The 23,335-nt window shown below is 43.0% G+C and overlaps 1 protein-coding gene across 8 annotated transcripts in view; it reads left to right on the forward strand.

Moving 5' to 3' along the window:
• The window catches only part of DPP7 (dipeptidyl peptidase 7), a 213,262-nt gene that overhangs the window by 76,429 nt on the left and 113,498 nt on the right, over window positions 1-23,335 (forward strand). For all 8 annotated transcript variants that reach the window (XR_003858160.1, XR_003858161.1, XM_029612202.1 and 5 more), the window contains 2 exons: window positions 519-600; window positions 3,361-3,527. Coding sequence is in view for 6 of the 8 variants with exons in the window: in XM_029612202.1 (XP_029468062.1) it covers window positions 519-600; window positions 3,361-3,527 (249 nt within the window). In the remaining 2 variants the exon portion in view is untranslated. The remainder of the gene's footprint in view (window positions 1-518; window positions 601-3,360; window positions 3,528-23,335) is intronic.

The following is a 23,335-nucleotide window of genomic DNA, read 5'->3' on the forward strand; positions in this document are numbered from 1 at the left end:
AGGTGCGTCCCAGAGCTTTACGTGTGTCGCCGGGCCTTTAAAATCCGGCCCATTATCATCAAGGCGATCTGAGATTCCAGGGAGTTTATCAGCTGCTCCCCTGCAAGAGAAAAGGATGTTCCTGCTTCTCTCCTTGCTCCAGCCAGCCTAGCTGTCAATTGTTGGACTTGGCCCCATCCCCACTGACAACACCAATGCAGGGGGGATGAAAAGCCGGCTAACTCCACTCCTCCTTGAACACCTCTTGCCTGACCACGAAACAGCCCCTTTTTATCTGGCTAAATTCGCGCCGGGTAACCAGTTACCCAACTCGAATTTAGCCAGGTAAGCCATTTAGATGGATAACTATTACGTTATCCATCATCATCATCTTTCATGGAGCAATTGGTCTGACCCAGCATGGCAATTTCTTATGTTCTTATGTTCTTAAATGGCTTTTGAATATGGACCTCAGCATGTTTAGTATGGGCTTAAATCCTTCTCCATTCATTTTTGTAGTACTGTTCTTTCTTTCTTAGATCTTTGAAAAGTGCAATCCTGACTGTTCTGCAGCTGTACGTGACGCTTTCAAGAACATCAGAGAGTTGTATATGCAGCAAGGTAATGAGCCTCTTTAATACCTTATTAAAAGTTAATGGAATACATTTCAGGTAGGTTTTATGAAATTCTCATCGTAGAACATAATAAAAGCCTAGTCACTATTTACTAAAGGTGGTATATTAAATTTAATAAATAAATATTAATTAATTTCAGACCCACTGAGTTTAAGAAGGTTTAGTATGCAAATTACTTATAACTTAATGAACCATTGAATATACAAGTGATGGTAACATCTTCCTAGTCTGCTGCCAGTTTTGCCACTTTGTGCTTTCCACAAGTTATGGGGACAATTTTCAAACTGCCCGCACTAGAAAAAGTCTGGGGGTACTTTTTACTCATGAGCTTTGCCAATTTTCAAAGGGAAAATACATGCCTACTTTCCTTTTCCTTTCCTTTCCTTTTGAAGCTTGCCATGGGTACAGAGCATTTGTGGACAGTTTTATTTGCTTTTTGAGTGGGTGATTTTTTTTCATTATCATGAGCATAGATTTGATAATACAATCTACATGCATTATCAACTCCCCTAACCTATGCGTACTTCTGGGAATACATTCCTGTAATGCAACTAAAATTATGCGTGATATGAAATTCCATGCAACGTTTAGCTACATTGAAGGAGGGTAATTTTCAGAGAGTCAATCTATGTTTTACCCATTGTCCTCCACCAGATAAATGGAACACGTTTCACTGTAAAAGTGGTCTGTGCACCCTCATTTTGATGCATTATAAAAAAAAATCCATGTAAGAAAACTTGCAAGCAATGATAAGAGCATGTTGCAAAGTCCCATTAATATAATGAGTACTGACTGATCCATTACCAAAATTACCAGAAAAAAAGAACAAACTGAAAATCTCAAAAAGTATTTGGTCTCACCTTCACAGTCTTTTTCACACCCAGGGGTAGGGGCAGCACTTATAGTTGCTGTTGATGTGTACAGCATTTTTGTCATCCATTTCTTCACTGCATTTCGATTTGTTACAATATCAATTGCTGAAAACTTAAGATTTCCAAGGCTCCAAGATTATGGCATGTGATAATAAGCCATATAAGCTACCATCATATTTTTGGCAAAACTCAATGTAAACTGATCAATGAAAGTTTTTGGGTCAGACACTTTTTAATTTGCCATTTTTTCACCCTGATTTTTTCTTTTTATTATTTATATAGTAAATAACCTTACACAAGTTACAAAGAGTTCAATAAAAGATTGTGAGCCCTCTGAGGAAGGAACTTATTGTACTTGTATGCAAGATGTTATAAAAGGCACTGGCATATGGTGCTTTATAAATGTCAAAACAACAATAATTTCAATGATCTTTGGGCTTAAGAGAAAGATTGTGCCACAGATATTGCACTAAACTTTTTAGGACACTTTAGTATTGGAAAGCATTTTCAAATCCTTCTGTCTTAGATAGTATAGATCATGGTTAACCAAATCTCTACCATTTTCAGCTATAGGAAAATGCCCTGTGTCATAACAGCACTACTGTGGAAAAACCTTGTGCATAACAACACGCACTAGCTGCTACGGGCTGTGCTAGCTGAATTATCTATGAAATATAATGCTGTCATAATCAAGTTGTGCACAACTTGCAATATCTTGGAGGAAAATACTAGGCGTGTGTGTGATATTACTTTTTTTCATTTTATTTTCATTTTGTTGGTAGGGATTTGGATTTTTTTTGTATCATTTCCTTTTTGTTTAATTCTTTTTTGTGTCCAATATTTGTTATAAATCAAATAAATCAAATATTTTAGTGTGTGCTCTTTGCCAATAACATGCTCTAAAATGTTTTAAAAACTGACTTCAGGATGGCTGGCACCATTTTGGTGGGGTAGGAGCAAGTGGGGATCATTCCTGCCCTATTTGGATCCTTATTGGATAAGGGGATTAGTTAGCGCCTATACAACCTGCATTCGGCTGAGCGCAGTGTATTGCATCGGCCCCTGTGTCAGATAAATACTACTTACTCAGTTAAGTGCTGTTTTCAATATTGGCTTCAAGATAGATAGAGTATACATGGGGAGACAATTTTGAAACCCCAAGGGCAGCTTACAGATACATAGTATTTTGTACCCATGGATCTACAAGCTCATATTCAAAAGGAAATGCTCTTTGGAGTTTCCTTTTGAAATTTTATGGTGGGCAGGGATGGTGAGAAGAAAAGTCCCCACAAAGTACATTTGGTAAAAGTATGCATGGGGATTTCAAAATTAAATTCCTGCACATCCTTCACCTAAGCCCTCCCTTTATCCAGCAGCTGAAAGGACATGCATAATTAAATAATGCACCTACTTTTCATCACTAAAGGGAAAGTAATGTTGAGTCCGAAGAATTTACTTGGTAAATGGTTAATTACCCGGGCAAATTCCTTTGAAAATGTCCTCATGGTTCATAGACAGGAGAATCCACCATGGTATTTCCTGCAGGTCCCAGTATATGATCCCAAGCAGCTGAATTTTTCCTGCTCCTGCCATTAAGTGCAGTCATACAATAAAGAAATTTCAATATGACTGCCAAGTCAAAACATACATTTCTTTGATAGAGCTTCACTCATTTTGACTGAGAAGTGCTTTGACCAATCAAACTCTTTCAAATGCTAATTGCATAATGTTAAAGGATGGTAGTAAGACGTGATCTTGTATTATCAGTAAGAAAGCTCAGATTTTCTATATCACTATATGCAACAGTACAATACTTTTGGAGGATGTGAAGGCTTTCACTGCACAATAAATTGCATGGATGTCTTTTTTTGCAGAATATGATACTATTGGTAGGAAAATGAACATCTGTGAAAAGATTGAGACCAGTGATGATCTCCATCAGTTCTATGAATTTGCTAGATACGCATTTACCATGATAGCTGTAATGAACTATCCCTATCCAACAAACTTTATGGGCTATTTCCCTGCTAATTCAGTGAAGGTAAGAGACAAGCAATGTAATAGGCAGACATTTAGATATCATTAATAACCCTTATCCATTCAGTGGTAGCATTACTTTCAGTGCACTTTGCTTTCTAATAGTTTGATTAATGATAAACTTTAAAAAAAAAAAAATTTGGGGGGTAATTTTCAAAAGGATTTACAAGCATAAACCCTAGTTTTTTGTAAAAGATGTTTTAAAATTGCTTGGGGGGAGAGGCTGCACATGTAACAGTATACCCAAAAGCCAATTCGTGCATACTTTTACACAGACATCAAATAAGCATTCCAGGAGCAGAGACAGAATTTGCACGCATACTTTTGATTTTCAAAAGTAAGTGCATATGTATATGTGCACAAAGTTACACTTTGTGACTTTGTGCGTATATGTTGGCACTGGTTACACGTATACTTATAAATTCTCAAAGCAGATTTATGCACATAAATTTGCTTTGAAAATTTTTTCTAAAGTCTGCAGATAAAAAGTACCTGAAGACTTTAGCCTGTGTGGGCTGTTTGAAAATGACCCTCTTTATTCTATTTGCTTCTGTAATTAACTTAAATGTTAAAGTATTTGGTTTTTTTTTCCATATTTTGCCCACTTATCCAACTTTCAACGTACTTTCTGATAGTGGGATGGCCTCTTTGTTTTTAATTTCTTTCCCATATAGGAAAAAAAATGCAATAGACAGAGTGTGATATAGTTCCCACTACTTGTTTGACAGGTCTGCTGTTATCACTCCCATAGCAAACTAGATTAATTAGGAACTCAACAATATCAAGATGCTGACAGCAATCCGGTAGCGAGATGGGGGCCTTCCAATCTTTTGCACCGAGTGCCACACATATGATTATCTACCAATTGGTGAGATGTTGTGTGTGTGCACCCAGTGCAAAGAGCTCCTGGCTCTTAGAGAACAAGTCCGATCTCTGTAGGCTAGAGTGGTAGATCTGGAGGAGCTGACACAGACAGAGTGTTATGGGCGTAGACCCTTGGACCAAGGTGGAGTTGGCGCAACCTGCAGGGTAGAGCCCTGCAGGTTCCCACCGTCAGCTGACAGAGTCGGGTGAAGCAGAGGCTCAGCTGGAGCTTTGCCTATACCAGTCTATGTTCCCTTCAAGTTCAGCCTTTGGGTGCTGGGGCAAGCAGGTCTTAGGTGGAGGCCTCTACTGATGCTCCGAAAATCTGTTGAAGAGGCTGGAACATACAAGCGAAGTTCGAGGCAGGCTTGGGTCAATGGCAGGCAACATACAGGGATGTCCAGGAGGCAAGCTGAGGACAGAGGCAGATGGCGATCGAGGGATGTCCAGGAGGCAAGCAGAAGTCAATACCGATTATCAGTCTAAGGGAATGTGGGACAGATAGGTAGGGCAGGAAAGTGATGTGCAGAACAGGCAGGCTGACAGGGCGACGTGGAACTCAGAAGAACTGAAGAACTAACCATGAGAACTGAAGAGAAGGACAGTGAAGACTAGAGGAGCTAAAGGCTGAGATGAAGGCCAGGAACTGAAGACAGGAACAAAGACCAAGCACTAAAGGCAGTAATGAAGACCAGGAACTGAGGGCAGGAAAGAAGATTAGGAAATGAAGACAGGAATGCAGGAACTAGAGAACGCAGGTAGGGAATGCTGAAGCAACTCACACTTCAAGGACTGTAGGAGACCTGTTGTTGAGGGGTGGACTCCAGGGAGAAAGGGCCTTTTATAGGCCAAGGATTGTGATGTCATCCAAGGGTGCCGCAGGGAATTTCCACCTGCGGGCCCTTTAAGTTTTGTCGTGTAGGGGTGCATGCCTGAATGTGGTGGCCTATTGTGTGTCTGTCCAGAGGATCTTCAGTGGCATCAGGGTTGGAGATAAGTGTAGCGGTTTGCGAGGGAGACTTGCAGTCTGACGAATGCAACAGTACCTCCCTCTTAAACCCTCTCTCTGAGCCTTAGGGTGTCTTGGGGTAGCATAAATGGAAGTCTCTTAACAGATTGTGATCCAGGATGATCACAAGTCTCTTAACAGATTGTGATCCAGCCTCCAGGCTGACTCCCAAGGGTTTTCCTATTGGCCATATCCTTTCCAGAAAAGGAGGTATTTGATCCTTTTGCCCTTCCATCGAGAGTCTAGAACATCTTCGACCTCATAGACAGTGTCACCATCGCTGATCACTTCCTTCAGCTCTGGAGGTACCCTAGATGGCCAGGAGAGTGTCACCTGCTTAAGTAATGACACGTGGAAAACATTATGTATCTTTAAAGTTGGGAGTAACTTCAGCTGATATGTCATGGATCCGACTTGCTGGAGCACTGCAAAGGGCCCAGTGTAGCAGGGGAGCTAGATGCATGGACGGCACTCTCAGGCGTAGGTGGTGTGTGCTCAGCCTCAACCTCGAACCAAGGAGCTGGCCTTTTGTGGGCGTCAGCAGTTCTTTTGGCCCTGTCAGCAGCTTTCTGGATGAGGATGTTGGTCTGGGTCCATAATTCTTGTAACTCCTAGGCAGACAGTTGGACTGCTGGTGAGGATACTGCCACAGGCATTGGTAGCGGTGGTAATGGCTGTTTCCCATAAACCAGTTGGAATGGAGAAGATCCAGTGGCTGCATTTGTTATGGACCCCAGAGTCAGGGAAACCCATCTGGGGAGTGGCTTGAGACTGTAGGTCAGGACTAGGGGCAAGACAAGGCTGGTCTTCCGCCTAGCCAGCCCCCTCCTCCACAGGTTGAGCCTTTAGGTTTTGGGGGCCAGTAGGTCTTTGTGGCAGGAGTATATCATAGTGGTGAGTCCACACAGGCAAGGATTAGACAAGACAGGCTGGAGATAAAGCTTGGACAAGGCAGGCAGGCTTGGCAGGCAGGACAAAGCTGGCTGGACACTAAACAGGACCTGGAAACTAGACAAGACAAGGGTGAGACAAGGCAAGGACAAGACTCTGGTACAAGCAAGACTGGAGACTGAAACAGACAGGACAAAACCAACAAGGCAGACAAGGACAGGGTTTAGACAAAGGAAACAAAGAACACAAGCCGAAGGCAGCAGGGCTTGGAACAGACAGAATAGGCCTCAAGGCCTCAAGGCAGGATACCAGAGAGAATAGGCCAGAAGGCCTCAGGACAGAAAACAGAGGAGGATAGGCCCAAAGGCCTCAGGGAAAGGCAAGAGACTAAAAGACCCAAAGGCCACAAGGCAAGGTAAGACAGGGCAGAAAGCTTGTAGGCCACAAGGCATCAAGGCAAGGAAGAAGGCCCATAGGCCACAAGAACAAGGGTCAGGCCATGGAACCAGAAGTGACACCATCAGAAGACAAGGCTACTATGGCAAGATGGGTTTACATAGGGCTGGAACTTGGGCATGGCAAGGGCATTGAGGAGGAACTTTACAAAACTAGTGATTAGGCATACTGAGGACCTCTGCTGTTGGGGAGGTGTCACGAAGGAAAGATAGGACTGTATAACAGGCGAAATCTTAACAACATTGATGTGAGTTTTGTGTGAGAACTAGACCCAGTTGTCCTGGTGCTGGTTGACATAGGCACAGAGAAAGGTTCTGAGAGTATGATTTCTGTGTTCTGTTTGTCCATTTCCTTGGGGGTGATACGCCATAGTGAAATCTAGCGTGATGCTGAATTTCTTACAGAGTGAGCACCAGTATTTTGCAGTGAATTGCACCCTTTGGTCAGATAAGATATGCTTTGGCAAGCTGTGCAGGTGAAATACATGAAGTGTAAAGAGTCGTGCCAATTCTGGGGCTGAAGAGGGGCCCAGAATTGGCACGAAGTGAGCCATCTTTGAGAAACGATCCATGACCACACAGATCACGATGGCTCTGTTTGAGATAGGGAAGTCCACAATGAAATCCATGGACAGGTAGGTCCAGGGTTCCCTGAGGGCCAGTAATGGCTGTAACAGCGGCCAGGTTCAGCCATGCAGTGTTTTTTGCTGTGCACAGGTAGGGCACAAATTGATATAGGCCTTGATATCATGCTTCATCTGAGGCCTCCAGTAATATTGCTGAAGCAATTCAAGGGAGATCGAGCCCATCCAGGATGATCTGTAACATGGGAGTCATGGACCTATTTCAACAGTTTCTCATGTAGTCGGGAAGGTATGACCATTTTCCCTGGAGAGACAGTCATGGAAGTGACTCTGGGATATCTTCAGTCTGGAAAGAGTGTGAGACACCATTTGTCCATAGGTTTTTGAGAGCTGTGTGATACCGCAGCTCGAAGTAGAAGTGGGCATGGAACAAAGACCAGCAAGCCTACCTTGTATTCAATTCCTGAGCATGGTGAAGGTGTTCAAGATTTCTGTGGTCCCTATAAATGGTTATATGGTGTTGGGCTCCTTTGAGTCCATGGCTTTGGCAATCTGTTGTGGGCATGGACCATGCAGGGTCCCACTGTCAGATGGCAGAGTTGGGTGAGGCAGAGGCCCAGTTGGAGCTTCGCCTATACCAGCCCACATTCCCCTCGTGTTGAGCCTTTGGGTGCGAGGGCTGGCAGGTCTTAGGTGGGCATCTCTGTTGATGGTCAGAAGATCCATTGAATATGCTGGAACATACAAGCAAAGTCAGAGACAGGCTCGGATCAATGACAGGCTACATACAGGGTTGTCCAGGAGGCAAGCTGAGGTCAGAGGCAAGCAGCAATCAAGGGATGTCCAGAAGACATACAGAGGTCAATACTAGTTATCTGTCCAAGGGAAGGTGGGATGGATAGGCAGAGCAGGGAGGTGAGGAGCAGAACAGGCTGGCCGAAGAGGAGATGTGGAACACAGAAGAACTGAAGAACTGACCACGAGAATTGAAGAGCAAGGACAATGAAGACTAGAGCAGCAAAAGGCTGAGACAAAGACCAGGGACTGAAGACAGAAATGTAGAGACAACAGAACACAGGCAGGGAACGCTCCAGATGGGGATTTCCCACCACAGGCCCTTTAAGTTAAGGTTGTGTCGGAGGCATGCACGCCTAGGGGTGGCCATATGAGGAGCCGGCGGTGTCCTGTCACTCATCGCGTTGGATCTGCCTGAACATGTCTGCCCAGAGGATCTTTGGCAGCATGGGTGGTTTGGTGCTGGAGGTAAGTGTGGCGGTTCTCAGGAGAGACCCGTGGACCACCAAACGCAACACAGAGAGGTATATTGAGGAGATCTTTAGGGAGATAGTCGCAAGTCCGAACTCTAGTCCGGCAGCCTCTGTACTGTTTTGGAGGAACCAAGTTCACCTGGTCAGAGAGCATTATCCTGCTGTAACAGGAAGTGATCCTGTAGCAAAAACCTGATCTCCAGGTAATACATTATCCTCTCACACTGAGGATTAATTTAATTTAATTTATTTTGATTTATATTCTGTTTTTTGGCACTTCAAAGTGGATTACATTCAGGTACTGTAGATGTTTCTTTATCGTAGAGGGCTTACAATCTAAAAGGTGAATTTTAAAACTGGGAAGCGCGGGCACACGTGCATGCATTTGTCGGCCTGAACCCAGGGACGTGGCTATTTTTATAAATTACACGTGTTGCTTTTATGGAGACATGGTTCTCGGATTCTCGTGATTGGGATATGGCCATACAAGGCTATAACTTGTTAAGGAAAGACAGAGAGGATAGAAAAGGGGGAGGAGTAGCCCTTTATATAAAAAAATATATCCAAGCAACTGAACTGCAAGGAAGGTGGGGTAGCGAAGCATCATTATGGGTTGTACTAAAAAAAGATGATGGTACATCCAATTTTACTGGAGTGGTTTACAGGCCTCCAACTCAAACAGAAGAACTAGTCAGAGATATGATTGAAGACATCTAAAAAGTGGGAAAGAAGGGTGAAATGTTGATTGTTAATCTGCCAGACATAGACTGGAGAATCCCTTCTGTGGAATCTGACAGAAGTAGAGAGATAGCGGATGCCCTGCAAGTTGCTCTGTTCTAACAAATAGTAATGGAACCCACGAGGGAGGGAGTAATACTCAGCTTAGTGCTCACTAATGGGGATAATGTCTCTAATGTCCGGGTGGGTGCCCACTTCAGTACCAGTGATCATCAAACGATATGGTTTGATATCACAAATAGGATACAGAAAAGTCACATAAAGATCCGAGTTTTGAATTTCAAAACTACAGACTTTGTTGAAATGGGGACATGCCTGGAGGGAGAATTAGAAGACTGGGAGAAAATAAAATGTGGAAAAACAGGGGGCCAAACTAAAAGGAGCAGTTATAAAGGCAACTAATCTATATGTTAATAAAGTAAACAAAAGCAAGAGAAATAAGAAACCTATCTGGTTCTCTAAGGAAGTGGCTGATAAAATAAAAGCAAAAAGAACAGCGTTCAAGAAATATAAAGGATCCCAAAAAGAGGAGCACAAGGAAAAATATCTGGTGAAACTGAGGTAGATGAAGAAAGAAATCAAGAAAGCAAAAGGTCAGGCGGAAGAAAGGATTGCCAAAGAGGTAAAGCGAGGCGACAAAACATTTTTCGGACATATCAGAGAAAGGAGAAAGGTCTGAAGTGGTATAGTGAAATTAAAAGGTGAAAAGGATCAATGTGTGGAGAGAGATGAAGAAATGGCAGAAATATTAAGCAAATACTTCCGTTCGGTGTTCACTAAAGAAGTCCCTGGAGAAGGATCGTTGCTAGTTAACAAGACATTGGAGGGGGTGGTGTAGACCAAACACCATTTACAGAAGAGAATGTATAGGAAGAGTTAGGAAAACTGAAAGTGGACAAAGCCATGGGGCCTGATGAGGTTCATCCCAGGATACTGAGGGAGCTCATAGATGTGCTGGTGGGTCTGCTGCATGACCTGTTCAATAGATCCCTGGAAACGGGAGTGGTGCCAAGTGATTGGAGAAGAGCGGTTGTGGTCCCGCTTCACAAGAGTGGAGTCAGAGAGAAGGTTGGAAACTACAAGCCGGTTAGGCTCACCTCAGTGGTGGGAAAAGTAATGAAGGCTCTGCTGAAGGAAAGGATAGTGAACTATCTGCACTCAGGAGGATTGCTGGACCCGAGGCAGCATGGATTCACCAGGGGAAGGTCCTGTCAGACAAATCTGATTGCTTGGGTGACTACAGAATTGGATTGAGGAAGAGCGCTCAATGTGATCTACTTAAATTCAGCAAAGCAATTGATACAGTCCAGCATAGGAGGCTTGTGAATAAAATGAGAAGCTTGGGAGTGAGTGCCAAGTTAGTGGCATGGATTTCAAACTGGTTGACGGATAGAAGACAGTGTGTGATGGTAAATGGAACCTATTCTGAAGATAGAGTGGTGTCAATTGGATTGCCACAGGGATCAGTGTTGGATCTGGTCTTGTTCAACATCTTTGTGAGTGACATTGTGGAAGGGATAGAAGGTAAAGTTTGGCTATGCGTGGATGATATTAAGAACTGCAACAGAGTAGACATGCCAGAAGGAATAGAGAGAATGAGATGTGATTAAGGAAGCTTGAACGGTGGTTGAAGATATGGCAGCTGGGATTCAATGCCAAGACATGCAGTCATGCATCTAGGGAGTGGTAATCCAAAGAAGCTGTATGTGATGGGTGCAGAAGGGCTGTTGTTCATGGAGCAAAAGAGGGAGCTTGGGGTAATAGTCTAGTGATCTGAAGACTTGGAAGCAATGTGACAAGGCGATAGCTAAAGCCAGAAGAATGCTGGGCTGAATTGAGAGAGGAATAACAAGTAAGAAAAAGGAGGTGATAATCCCCTTCTACAGGTCTTTGGTGAGGCCTCACATGGAGTATTATGTTCAGTTCTGGAGACCATATCTCAAAAGGGATAGAAACAGGATGGAGGCAGTCCAGAGAAGGGTGACAAAAATGGTGGGAGGTCTCCATCAAATGACTTATGAGAAGTTGAAAGAACTAAATATGTATACCCTGGAGGAGAGGAGGTGCAGGGGAGATATGATACAGACCTTCAGATACCTGAAAGGTTTTAATGATGCACATTTGACAAACCTTCTTTGTTGGAAAGAAATCAGTAGAACTAGGGGTCACAAAATGAAACTCCAGGGAGGAAGACTCAGAACAAACGACAGGAAATATTTCTTTATGGAGAGGTTGGTAGATGCCTGGAATGCCTTTTTGGAGGAGGTGATGAAAGCAAAAACAGTGAAAATTTTCAAAGGAGCATGGGATAAACACTGTGGGGTGGATATTAAAAGGGCCACGCGCATAAATCCTTCAGGATTTACGCGCGCAGGGCCCTCGCGCGCCGGTGCACCTATTTTGCATAGGCCGCCAGCGCACGTAAAGCCCCGGGACGCGCATAAGTCCCGGGGCTTTTGAAAAGGGGCGGGAGGGGGCGTGTCCGGGGCGTCCCCGAAACGACACGGCATTTCGGGGGCGTGCCCCGGCGTTTCGGGGGCGGGCCCAGGGGCGTGGCACCGGCCCGGTGGCGTGGTCGAGGCCTCCGGACCACGCCCCTGGGACCGGAGGACAGAGCGGGGCTGCCGGCGACGCGCGCAAAGTTACGCCTGCTTTCAGCAGGCGTAACTTTGCCGACAAAGGTAAGGGGGGGGGTTTAGATAGGGCCGGGGGGGTGGGTTAGGTAGGGGAAGGGAGGGGAAGGTGGGGGGAGGGTGAAAGAAAGTTCCCTCCGAGGCCGCTCCGAAATCGGAGCGGCCTCAGAGGGAACAGGCAGCGCGCACTGGGCTCGGCGCGCGCAGGTTGCACAAATGTGCACCCCCTTGCGCGCGCCGACCCCGGATTTTATAAGATACGCGCGTATCTTATAAAATCCAGCATACTTTTGTTCACGCCTGCTGCGCGAACAAAAGTATGCGCTCGCGCAAGGTTTTAAAATCTGCCCCTGTGGATCCCTAAAAGCTAGAGGATGGAAATGAGGAAAAGAGCACATGAGGGTAACTTGCTGGTGTGGCGGTTACTACCATTAACCAATAAGCCTTCATACGGTTGATGCAACTCATTATTGCTCTCTGCTTTAATGGCAGGGAGAAAAGAGGAAAATGGGGAATTAGTTTCAGTCAGCAACTAACAAGGATCCTGAATTTTACGGTTTGGGAAAATAAATATGCATTGGAGTAACTTGCTGATGCAACTGTTACTACCCTTAACCAATAAGCCTTAAATTTGTGATGTAACTCCAAATTTGCTCTCTGCTTCAACAGCAAGAGATAAGACCTAGTGGAGAATTGGTCTCAGACAAGTAACCAACAAGGACCCTGACTTTAATGGTTTGGGAAACTAAGTTTGGGGGTAACTTGTATGCCACAGCAGATGCCACCCCCTGATGCTACCATTATAGGGAAAACTTGGATGGTGTGGCTGATGCTACAATAAGCTTGTTGGGCAGATTGGTTGGACCATTTGGTCCTTTTCTGCTGTCATTTCTGTGTTTCTATGTAAAATATCCTAGCTGCACGCACAAATGAGTTGAATTTTAAGTGCATGCTTGCCTGTGTACGCAAATCCCGCTTCTACCACTTAAGTGGGGAGATTTTAAAAGGGAGGTACACTGACACATTTGCCAATTTTACCAGTTGGTTCCCAGTTCACCCAGTTAACAGATATGTCCTCCAACCCCTCCTGGTTTGATAACCTGTACACCCACCAGTTACTCCAGACCCTTTAAACCCCTTCGAAATGGCTAATTATTATTTTTTTGACTTACATGCCATCCATAGTAGTACCGTATTTTCCGGCGTATAAGACGACTGGGCGTATAAGACGACCCCCCCTTTTTTATACATATTTTTAAGAAAAAAAATAATTTTACATTCAAACAGGAGCAACCCTATCTATGAAAAGGCAACACTACAAATACCATATATCAGGCCCTAAAAACCAATACACCTCTTATTAGGAAAACAGAACTAGCAAGCAGCTATAGATCCCCACACAGAAATAATTGTAAAACTATACTAATAAGCAGAATAAATGTTTCAAAACAGCTATGAACAGAATAACATCCAACAATTTAAAAACTCATAATTATTAAAAATTGTCCAAATATAAATAAAATATTTCAAAACAGCAGACACATCATATAACACCCAATAATTAAAATGGCAGTCAATCAAGAAAAGTAAACTTTAAAAGCTGCCTTTACTTACCCTCTCCAGAAACTCTCCTATTCCTTTCCCTTGCAGGCAAAAAGCACTCACCAGAAGCAGCAGTAGCTGCTGAAGCTCTGTCCTCACAGTCTTCTTCCTTAGGGCCCACAACCAGTCTCTGTCTCACACAGATCAGTAACTTCCCTAACTAGTATCTCTTCCTCACACACACACCAGTCACCTCCCTGACCAGTCTCAGTCTCTCACACACACACACACCAGTCACCTCCCTGACCAGTCTCTCTCAATCACACACATGTTCTGCCACTTACAGACAAGCTCACATATACTCTGTCACTTACAACCACTCACAAACATACTGCCACTCATGCACCCATTCTACCACACACACAAGCTCGCACTCATGCACCCAGGCACCCATTCTACCACACACACACAAGCTCTCACTCATGCACCCAGGCACCCATTCTACCACACACACACAAGCTCTCACTCATGCACCCAGGCACCCATTCTACCACACACACACAAGCTCTCACTCATGCACCCAGGCACCCATTCTACCACACACACACAAGCTCTCACTCATGCACCCAGGCACCCATTCTACCACACACACACAAGCTCTCACTCATTCACCCAGGCACCCATTCTACCACACACACACAAGCTCTCACTCATGCACCCAGGCACCCATTCTTCCACACACACACAAGCTCTCACTCATGCACCCAGGCACCCATTCTACCACACACACACAAGCTCTCACTCATTCACCCAGGCACCCATTCTACCACACACACACAAGCTCTCACTCATGCACCCAGGCACCCATTCTACCACACACACACAAGCTCTCACTCATTCACCCAGGCACCCATTCTACCACACACACACAAGCTCTCACTCATGCACCCAGGCACCCATTCTACCACACACACAAGCTCTCACTCATGCACCCAGGCACCCATTCTACCACATACATACAAGCTCACATGGAGCCTCTTCTCATAGTTTGGCCCAATAAACCTGGCCTCTGCTTCTCAGCCACCTCTGGCCTGACCTCCAGTGGCATGCAAATTCTCCCAGCCACCTCCCACGGTGCGCAGGGTCTCTCCTTTCTTCGGTCCCAGCGGCGGCACGCAGGTCTCTCTTCTCTTCGGCCCTGCCGGCCTGGGCTCCCGCGGTGGCACGCAGCATCTCTCCTTTCTTCGGTCCCGCCGGCGGCAGCACGCAGGTCTCTCTTCTCTTCGGCCCTGCCGGCCTGGCCTCCCGCGGTGGCGCGCAGCGTCTCTCCTTTCTTCGGTCCCGCCGGCGGCGGCACACAGGTCTCTCTTCTCTTCGGCCCTGCCAGCCTGGGCTCCCGTGGTGGCGCGCAGCGTCTCTCATTTTTTCGGCCCCGCCTGTGGCAGCACGCAGGTCCCTCTTCTCTTCGGCCCTGCCGGCCTGGGCTCCCGCGGTGGCACGCAGCGTCTCTCCTTTCTTCGGCGGCACACAGGTCTCTCTTCTCTTTGGCCCTGCCGGCCTGACCTCCAGCAGTGACGCGCATCGTCTCTCCTTTCTTCGGTCCTGCCCCTAGGGAGAAGGGAAGCACAAGTGGGCACTGGAACACCGGGAGCCGCGACACACTGGTTGAGAACCGCTGCCCTATAAGACGATACCCGGCGTATAAGACGACCCCCGACTTTTAAGAAGATTTTCAAGGGTTAAAAAGTCGTCTTATACGCCGGAAAATACGGTAGTTAATTTATGTGGCAGGGAGCCTTGGTATGTGCCGGATTGCGTAAGTATTTACACGCAAATTTCTGGTTAAAGTCTTGAAACGTCCATGTACCACCATGCCCCACCTAGAACACACCCATGGCCCGCCCCTTTTTGAAAACTTCCAAGATGGCTGTGCTGCATTTACGGGTGGCTTTTAAAATCCACTCAGCGTGCGTGAGCCTGATATATTTGCACATTCCCCTTCTTTTAGTGAGCATCGGGCTTTGAAAATTCACCTTTAAATTTGCACCTGAGGCAATAGAGGGTGAAGTGATGTGCCAAGGTCACAAGGAGCAGCAGTCAGATTTGAACCCTGGTTTGTAGCCTGCTGATCTAACCACTAGGCTACTCCTCCAAGGTCTAGTGCTCAGAAGGGAAGGGTTTGGTCAGCTGTCATAGTTGCCAATTTGATTATTAGGAATGTAGCTAGCTGGGTGGCTGGTGGACATGAGGATCGCTTAGTAACTTGCCTGCCTGGTGCAAGAGTGGCAGACCTCACGTGTCACCTAGATATGATTTTAGACAGTGCTGGGGTGGAGCCGGCTGTTGTGGTAAGAAGGTGTGGGAGTAAGGATTCAGGAAACCAAATTTAGACTCTTAGGTAGAAAGATGAAATCCAGAACCTCCAGGGTAGCATTCTCTGAAGTTCTCCCCATTAAACGCGCAGGACTCCGAGACAGGCAGCATTCCAGAGTCTCAATGAGTGGATGAGAAAATAGTGCAGTGAAGAGGATTATAGTTTGTTAGGAAGTAGGCAACATTTTGGGAAAGGTAGAGCCCAACCCTATTCCAAAGAGTTGGGCTCTACCTTAACCAGGGTGAAACCAGGCTGCTGGCACTAACTTTCAAAAAGGAGATAGAGCAGCTTTTAAACTAGAACATGGAGGAAAGCTGACAATCACTCAGCAGTGAATGGTTTGGAATGAGGTATCCTCAAAGAATACTAAAATAATAGAGGAGTTAGAGCATCCAAATAGAGAGATTCCAATAAAAGCAATAATAGCCCATGTGCCTATAAGTAAAGAACCACCTGAATTAAAAAATTCCAAAATACCCCTGGGAAGTGATAAACAGATTGTTAATATCAACAAAAAAATGACTTTGAAATGTCTGTATGCTAATGCCAGAAGTCTAAAAAATAAAATGGCAGAGTTAGAATGTATAGCACTGAATTGTGAGGTAGACATAATTGGCATTTTAGAGACCTGGTAGAAGGAGAATAACTAATAGGACAGTGCTACACTAGGGTGAATAGCAGGCCCAAACACATGGAACACTCTACCAACTGAACTACGGCTTGAGTCAGATTTCAGGAATTTTAAGAAGGGGCTGAAGACTTGGCTTTTTGAGCAAGCTTTTGCTGTCAACCCTTAGAATAGCTATTATTATGATTTAAGTTTTAAGCATATGATTCTAGTTTTTAGATTTTTTAACAAATGTTTTGCAGCTAACGTTTAGTATAATTTTATCAAGATTCATGTTTTATAGTATGTGATTTGTATTTTTTATTTTTAAGGTTATTTATATTTTAATGTATATCTAAGGATGTGAATATCGCTTAGATATAAACATATTGTACACCGTTATGATGTAATTATGAATGACGGTATAGAAAAGCTTTAAATAAATAAATAAAATAAATATCACAATAATAAGGTGGATCAGCATGATGGGGAGGTGGCACTTTATGTTAGGGATGGCATACAGTCTAAAAGGATAAATATCCTGCAGGAGACTAAATGCACAGTAGAATCTTTATGGGTGGAAATTCCATGTGTGATAGGAAAAAGTGTAGCGGTGGAGGTAGTCTATTGTCCACATGGCCAAAATGAGCAGTTAGTTGATGAAATGTTAACAAAGATTAGGGAAGCTAATAAATTTGTCAGCACAGTAATAGTTGCCAATTTCAATTACCCCAGTATTGACAAGGTAATTGTACCATCAGCTCATGCTAGAGTGGTAAAATTTCTAGATTAAATAAATGACTGCTATATGGAGCTGTTGGTCCAGGAATCGATGAGACGGCAAATCATTTTAGACCTTGCATTTAGTGAATGCAAGATTTGGTGAGAAAGGTAATGGTGGTGGGGCCACTCAGCAACAGTGATCATAGTATGATCATTTTTGACTTAATGACTGGGAGGATATTAAGTAAAATACAGCTTTAGCATTAAACTTTCAAAAGGGAGATTTTGATCAAAAGAGGAAAATAGAAAAAAAAATTAAAGGTGCAGCTACAAAGGTTAAAAGTTTAATCAGGGGAACTGGAGAGGAGAAGGTGAGAGGAGAGACCGGTGCCTTCCGGGAGAGCATTGCCAGCATATGCCTCCGATGGAGCTCCAGCCGGGGAGTGTTCAAAGTCCTGACGTCATCAGCATGAGACGCCATGAGGGCCTTTAAAATTGGCCTTGTTGCTGCGTACTAACCAGGACTGGAGAGGAGAAGGTGAGAGGAGAGACCGGTGCCTTCCGGGAGAGCATTGCCAGCGTGTGCCTCCGACGGAGCTTCAGCCAGGGAGTGTATAATGTCCTGATGTCATCAGCGTGAGACGCCGTGAGGGCCTTTAAAATCGGCTCCACTGTGGCACGTAGCAGTCGCCGGCGCGTCGTCGAAGCCACCCGTGCCAAAGGGGCACACGGCTTTGCCCTACAATTTTGTCATCTTGAATGGACTTAGAGGACTTCTGCTCTCCTTAAGGAATTGACCACCTTTTTCCTTTCATTGCCTGCAAAACCTGAAATAAGTCTGTGGGGAAGAAGAGGAAGGGCACAGTACGAGTTTTCCCACCAAATCCTGCAGTACCACCTCTCCCATGTCCCAACAGACTATAGTAGGTTTTGTCCAACCTTCAGAAGCCAGTACTCCAATAGGGGAAAATGTAATAAGTAGAGGAGTTTCCTTACCTCTACTTCAGTGAATTCCATCTCCCTTAGCCCCGAAGTCCACACGCCACGAATCCTGGAGTCTGTTTTACATGCAAGATCAGAAGAAAACCACGGGCAGATGGATAATGCCCCGTTGGTTTCACTTATGGTGGGGGATCCTACAGTGTTCAGATCACAGGCAAAGACTGGAGTAAATAATCCTATGGCAGACAATTCTTTGGAAATTATTTCAAGATTGCCTGAGACTCCAAGTCAGATAACCATGGAAACACTCCAGACTGCAATTAAAAGTTTAGAGATATCTCTTGGTCTAAAAATTGAAGGCATTTCAAAGGATGTAAAAATTATTCAACCTATGGTTCAAGACCATGACACAGTAATTAAGAGTAATGTGGAATCTATTGCAAATTTGGAAAAACAATGTGATAATTTGGTAAAAAGTGATATGGTTTTGATTAAAGGTTTAGAAGTAAATGATCGTAGATTAGAATCCTTGGAAAATAATTCCAAGAGATTAAACTTAAGGGTTTTGAACTTCCCTAAATCGTTAACCATATCCCCTATTGAAATGGTTAGAAAGTTTTATATAGAAGTCTTAAAGGTATCGCAAGATGCCATTCCCCCCATAACTAAAACATTCTATATTTTTCCTAGAGTGGAAGACAAACAGAATAACCCTCCTGAGTTGTTAAACCCCTTGGAGAATTTAACTGAATTTTTGCAAGATTCGCAAACAGAAATAGTGGGAAAAGCAACTTTGATAATTGTGTTTGCTTTAGAACATGATGAGATTTGGACCATAAAAATGTTTTTTCCTTCTACCGAGAAAATGTTTTATGGTCAGAAATTGGCTCTATTTCCAGATTTACCGAAAAATATGCAATTGAGAAGTAAGAAATTTCTATGTTTGAAACAATGAGTGTTAAATATTGGAGCAACTTTTCAATTGCTATTTCCTTGTAAATGTTCAGTAAGATGGGTACCTTAAAGTATCTATTCTTTGATTCAGACCAATTAGAGCGATTTTTACAGAATAGAGAAATTCCTTGAATTATTTCCTCTTAAAGTCTAAGGGTTAAAAGTGTAAAGAAATCTAGTGGATAGATAGAAATTAACTGGAATTACCTATATATATTTCAATTATAACAGTCCCCAGTTAGAGGCCTTATTTGAACTGATTTTCTATGTTATTATTTTTATATTTTCTGTTGGAGAAAAATGTGTTCAATATTTCATGAATGTCAAATTATTGTTTGGCAAAATCATGTAGAAAATTGAAAATAAAGAATTAAAAAAAAAAAAAAGTTTAATCAGGCATGGTCATTGTTTAAAAATACCATCGTAGAAGCACAGTCCAAATGTATTCCACACATTAAAAAAAGTGGAAGCATAGGCCAAATGACTGCCGGATTGATTAAAAGGTGAAGTGAAAGGCTGTTGTAGTCAAAAGAACTTTAAAAAATTGGAAAAAGGATTCTTCTGAGGAAAATAGGAAAAAGCATAAACATTGGCAAGTTAGATGTAAAATTATGATAAGGTGGGCTAAAAGAAAATCTGAAAAGAAGCTGGCCTTAGAACCAAAAATTCATAATAAAATCTTTAAAAACTATACCTGAAGCTGTAAGCCTGTGAGGGGGTCGGTTGGACTGATAGATAATCAAGGAGTTAAAGGGGACTGTAGGGAAGATAAGACCATCACGGAAAGACTAAATGAATTCTTTGCTTTGAGTATTTACTGACAACAGTGTTGGGGAGATATGTGTGATGATTCAGAAAAACTTACATTTCACTGTGAAACTGGAAGTTGTAAAAAGGCAGACTGGCAAACTAAAGAGTAGTAAATTGCTTGGACCAAACAACATATACCCCAGAGTTCTGAAGACTGGAGGGTTGCCATTGTAAAGCCGATTTTTAAAAAGGGATCAAGGTGTGATCCAGGAAATTACAGACCAGCAAGTCTGACATTTGTGCCAGAAACCATGATAAAGATCAAAATTGCTGAACATATAGACAGGCATAGTTAAATGGAACAGAGTCAACATGGATTTAGCCAAAAGAAGTCTTGCCTCACCAATCTGCTACATTTTTGAGGGCATAAATAAACAATTAAAGGTGAGCCAGTTGATATAGTGCATCTGGATTTCCAAAAGGCATGAGATACTTCTTAGGAAATTAAATAGTCATGGGGTAGGGGGCAATGTTCTGTTGTGGATTGTGAACTAGTTAAAAGATAGATAATAGATAATAGGGCTAAATAGTAAATGTTCTTAATGGAGAAAGGTGAATAGTATAGTGCCCTAGGGATCTGTTCTGGGACCATTGGTTTAATGGAACAAAGACAGCATGGCTTTACCCAAGGCAAGTTTTGCCTCACAAATCTGCTTCACTTTTTTGAAGGAGTTAATAAACATATGGATAAAGGTGAACCTGTAGATGTAGTGTACTTGTATTTTCAGAAGGCATTTGACAAAGTTCTTCATGAGAGGCTTCTAGGAAAAATAAAAAGTCATGGGATAGGTGGTGATGTCCTTTTGTGGATTACAAACTGGCTAAAAGACAGGAAACCGAGAGTAGGATTAAATGGACAGTTTCTCAGTGGAAGGGAGTGGGCAGTAGAGTGCCTCAGGGATCTGTATTGGGACCTTTACTTTTCAATATATTTATAAATGATCTGGAAAGAAATACGACAAGTGAGGTAATCAAATTTGCAGATGATACAAAATTGTTCAGAATAGTTAAATCACAAGCAGATTGTGATAAATTGCAGGAAGACCTTGTGAGGCTGGAAAATTGGGCATCAAAATAGCAGATGAAATTTAATGTGGACAAGTGCAAGGTGATGCATATAGGGAAAAATAACCCATGCTATAGTTACACAATGTTAGGTTCCATATTAGGTGCTACTACCCAAGAAAGAGATCTAGGCGTCATAGTGGATAACACATTGAAATCGTCGGTTCAGTGTGCTGCGGCAGTCAAAAAAGCAAATAGAATGTTGGGAATTATTAGAAAGGGAATTGTTAATAGAACGGAAAATGTCATAATGCTTCTATATCGCTCCATGGTGAGACCGCACCTTGAATACTGTGTACAATTCTGGTCGCCGCATCTCAAAAAAGATATAATTGCAATGGAGAAGTTCAGAGAAGGGTGACCAAAATGATAAAGGGAATGGAACAGCTCCCCTATGAGGAAAGACTAGATAATAACCACCGCTATTACTAGCAACGGTAACATGGAATAGACTTAGTTTTTGGGTAATTGCCAGGTTCTTATGGCCTGGATTGGCCACTGTTGGAAACAGGATGCTGGGCTTAATGGACCCTTGGTCTGACCCAGTATGGCATGTTCTTATGTTCTTATGTTCTTAATATATTTATAACTGACCTGGAAATGAGAACGAGTGAGGTGATCAAATTTGCTGATGACACTTAATTATTCAAATTGGTTAAATCACAAGAGGATTGTGAGAAGTTGTAAAAGGTTCTTGCAAAACTGGGAGACTGGGCATGCAAATTGCAAATGAAATTTAATGTGAACAAGTGCAAAGTGATACACTTAGAGAAAAGTATCCAAAATTATAGTTACACAATGCAAGGTTCCACTTTAGGAGTCACCATTCATGAAAGGATCTAGATGTCATAATTGATAATATGTTGAAATTTTCTGCTCAACGAGCAGCAGCAGTGAAGAATGCAAATAGAATGCTAGGAATTATTAGGAAAGGAATAGAGAATAAAACAGAGAATATCATAATGCCTCTGCATTGCTCCATAGTGCGACCTCATCTTGAGTATATGTGCAGTTCTTGTCATCACATCTCAAAAAAGATATAGCAAAATTAGAAAAGGTACAGAGAAAGGCAACCAAAATGACAAAGGGGATGGAACAATCCCCCTATGAGGAACAACTCCGCTGAGCGGAGATATGATAGAGGTCTATAAAATGAGTGGATTCGAATGAGTAAATGTTAATCAGTTGTTTACTCTTTCAAAGAGTACAAAGATTAGGGGATATACAATGAAGTTAATAGGTGGTACATTTAAAACTAATTAGAGAAAATATTTTTTACTCAGTGTATAATTAAGCTTTGAAATTCGTTGCCAGAAGATGTGGTGAAAGCTATTAGTGTAGTTGCATTTAAAAAAGGTTTGAACAAGTTCCTGGAAGAAAAATCTATAAACCATTATTAAGGTGGAGTTGCAGAAATCCACTGATTATGCCTGGGATAAGCAGCATGGAATCTGCTTGATGTCCTGCTAGGTACCTGTGACCTGGTTTAGCCACTGTTGGAAACAGGTGAATGTGCTTGATAGACCTTTGGTCTGATCCAAGACTTGCCATACTGAAATTGTAGATCTGTTACTGGTAATTTGCAACCTATCATCAGGACTGTCTATCATGCCTGAAGACTGGAGGGTGGCCAATGTATCCCAAATCTTTAAAAAGGGCTTCAGAGTTGATCTGGAAAACTTTAGACCAGTAGCCTAACTTCAGTGCCAGGAAAAATCATGGAAACTATCTAAAGAACAAAATCACAGAACATGTAGAAAGACATTATCTAATGGGACATAGCCAGGATGGATTTTCACAAGGGAAATCTTGCCTCACCAATCTGCTGTGTTTTTTAAGGGGTTAATAAACATATGGTTAATGGTGAGCCGGTGGATTTAGTATATTTGCTTTTTCAAAAGGCATTTGACAAAATGCCCCATGAGAGACTCCTGAGAAAATGAAAAAGTCATGGGATAGAAGGAAATGTCTTATTGTGGATTACAAACTGATTAAAAGATAGAAAACAGAGAGTAGGACTAAATGGCCAATTTTCTCAGTACAGGGATCTGTACTGGGACTGGTGCTTTCTAATATATTTATAAATGATCTGGAAAGGGGAACGAGTGAAGTGATCAGATTTGTAGATGACACAAAATTATTCCGAGTTATTGAATAACAAGCAGATTGTGAAAAATTGCAGGAGAACCTTCTGCAACTGGAAGATTGGACATTTAAATTGGCAGATGAAATAAATAATGTGAACAAGTGCAAACTGATGCACATGGGAGTTACGCATGAGGCTGGGCCCTTCCAAAAATGTGCGCAGTGTGCGCAGGGCCCAGCCACACACATAACCCCTGATTTTTAAGTG

The sequence above is a fragment of the Rhinatrema bivittatum genome, chromosome 8, assembly GCF_901001135.1.
Source record: "Rhinatrema bivittatum chromosome 8, aRhiBiv1.1, whole genome shotgun sequence".
NCBI lineage: Eukaryota > Metazoa > Chordata > Amphibia > Gymnophiona > Rhinatrematidae > Rhinatrema > Rhinatrema bivittatum.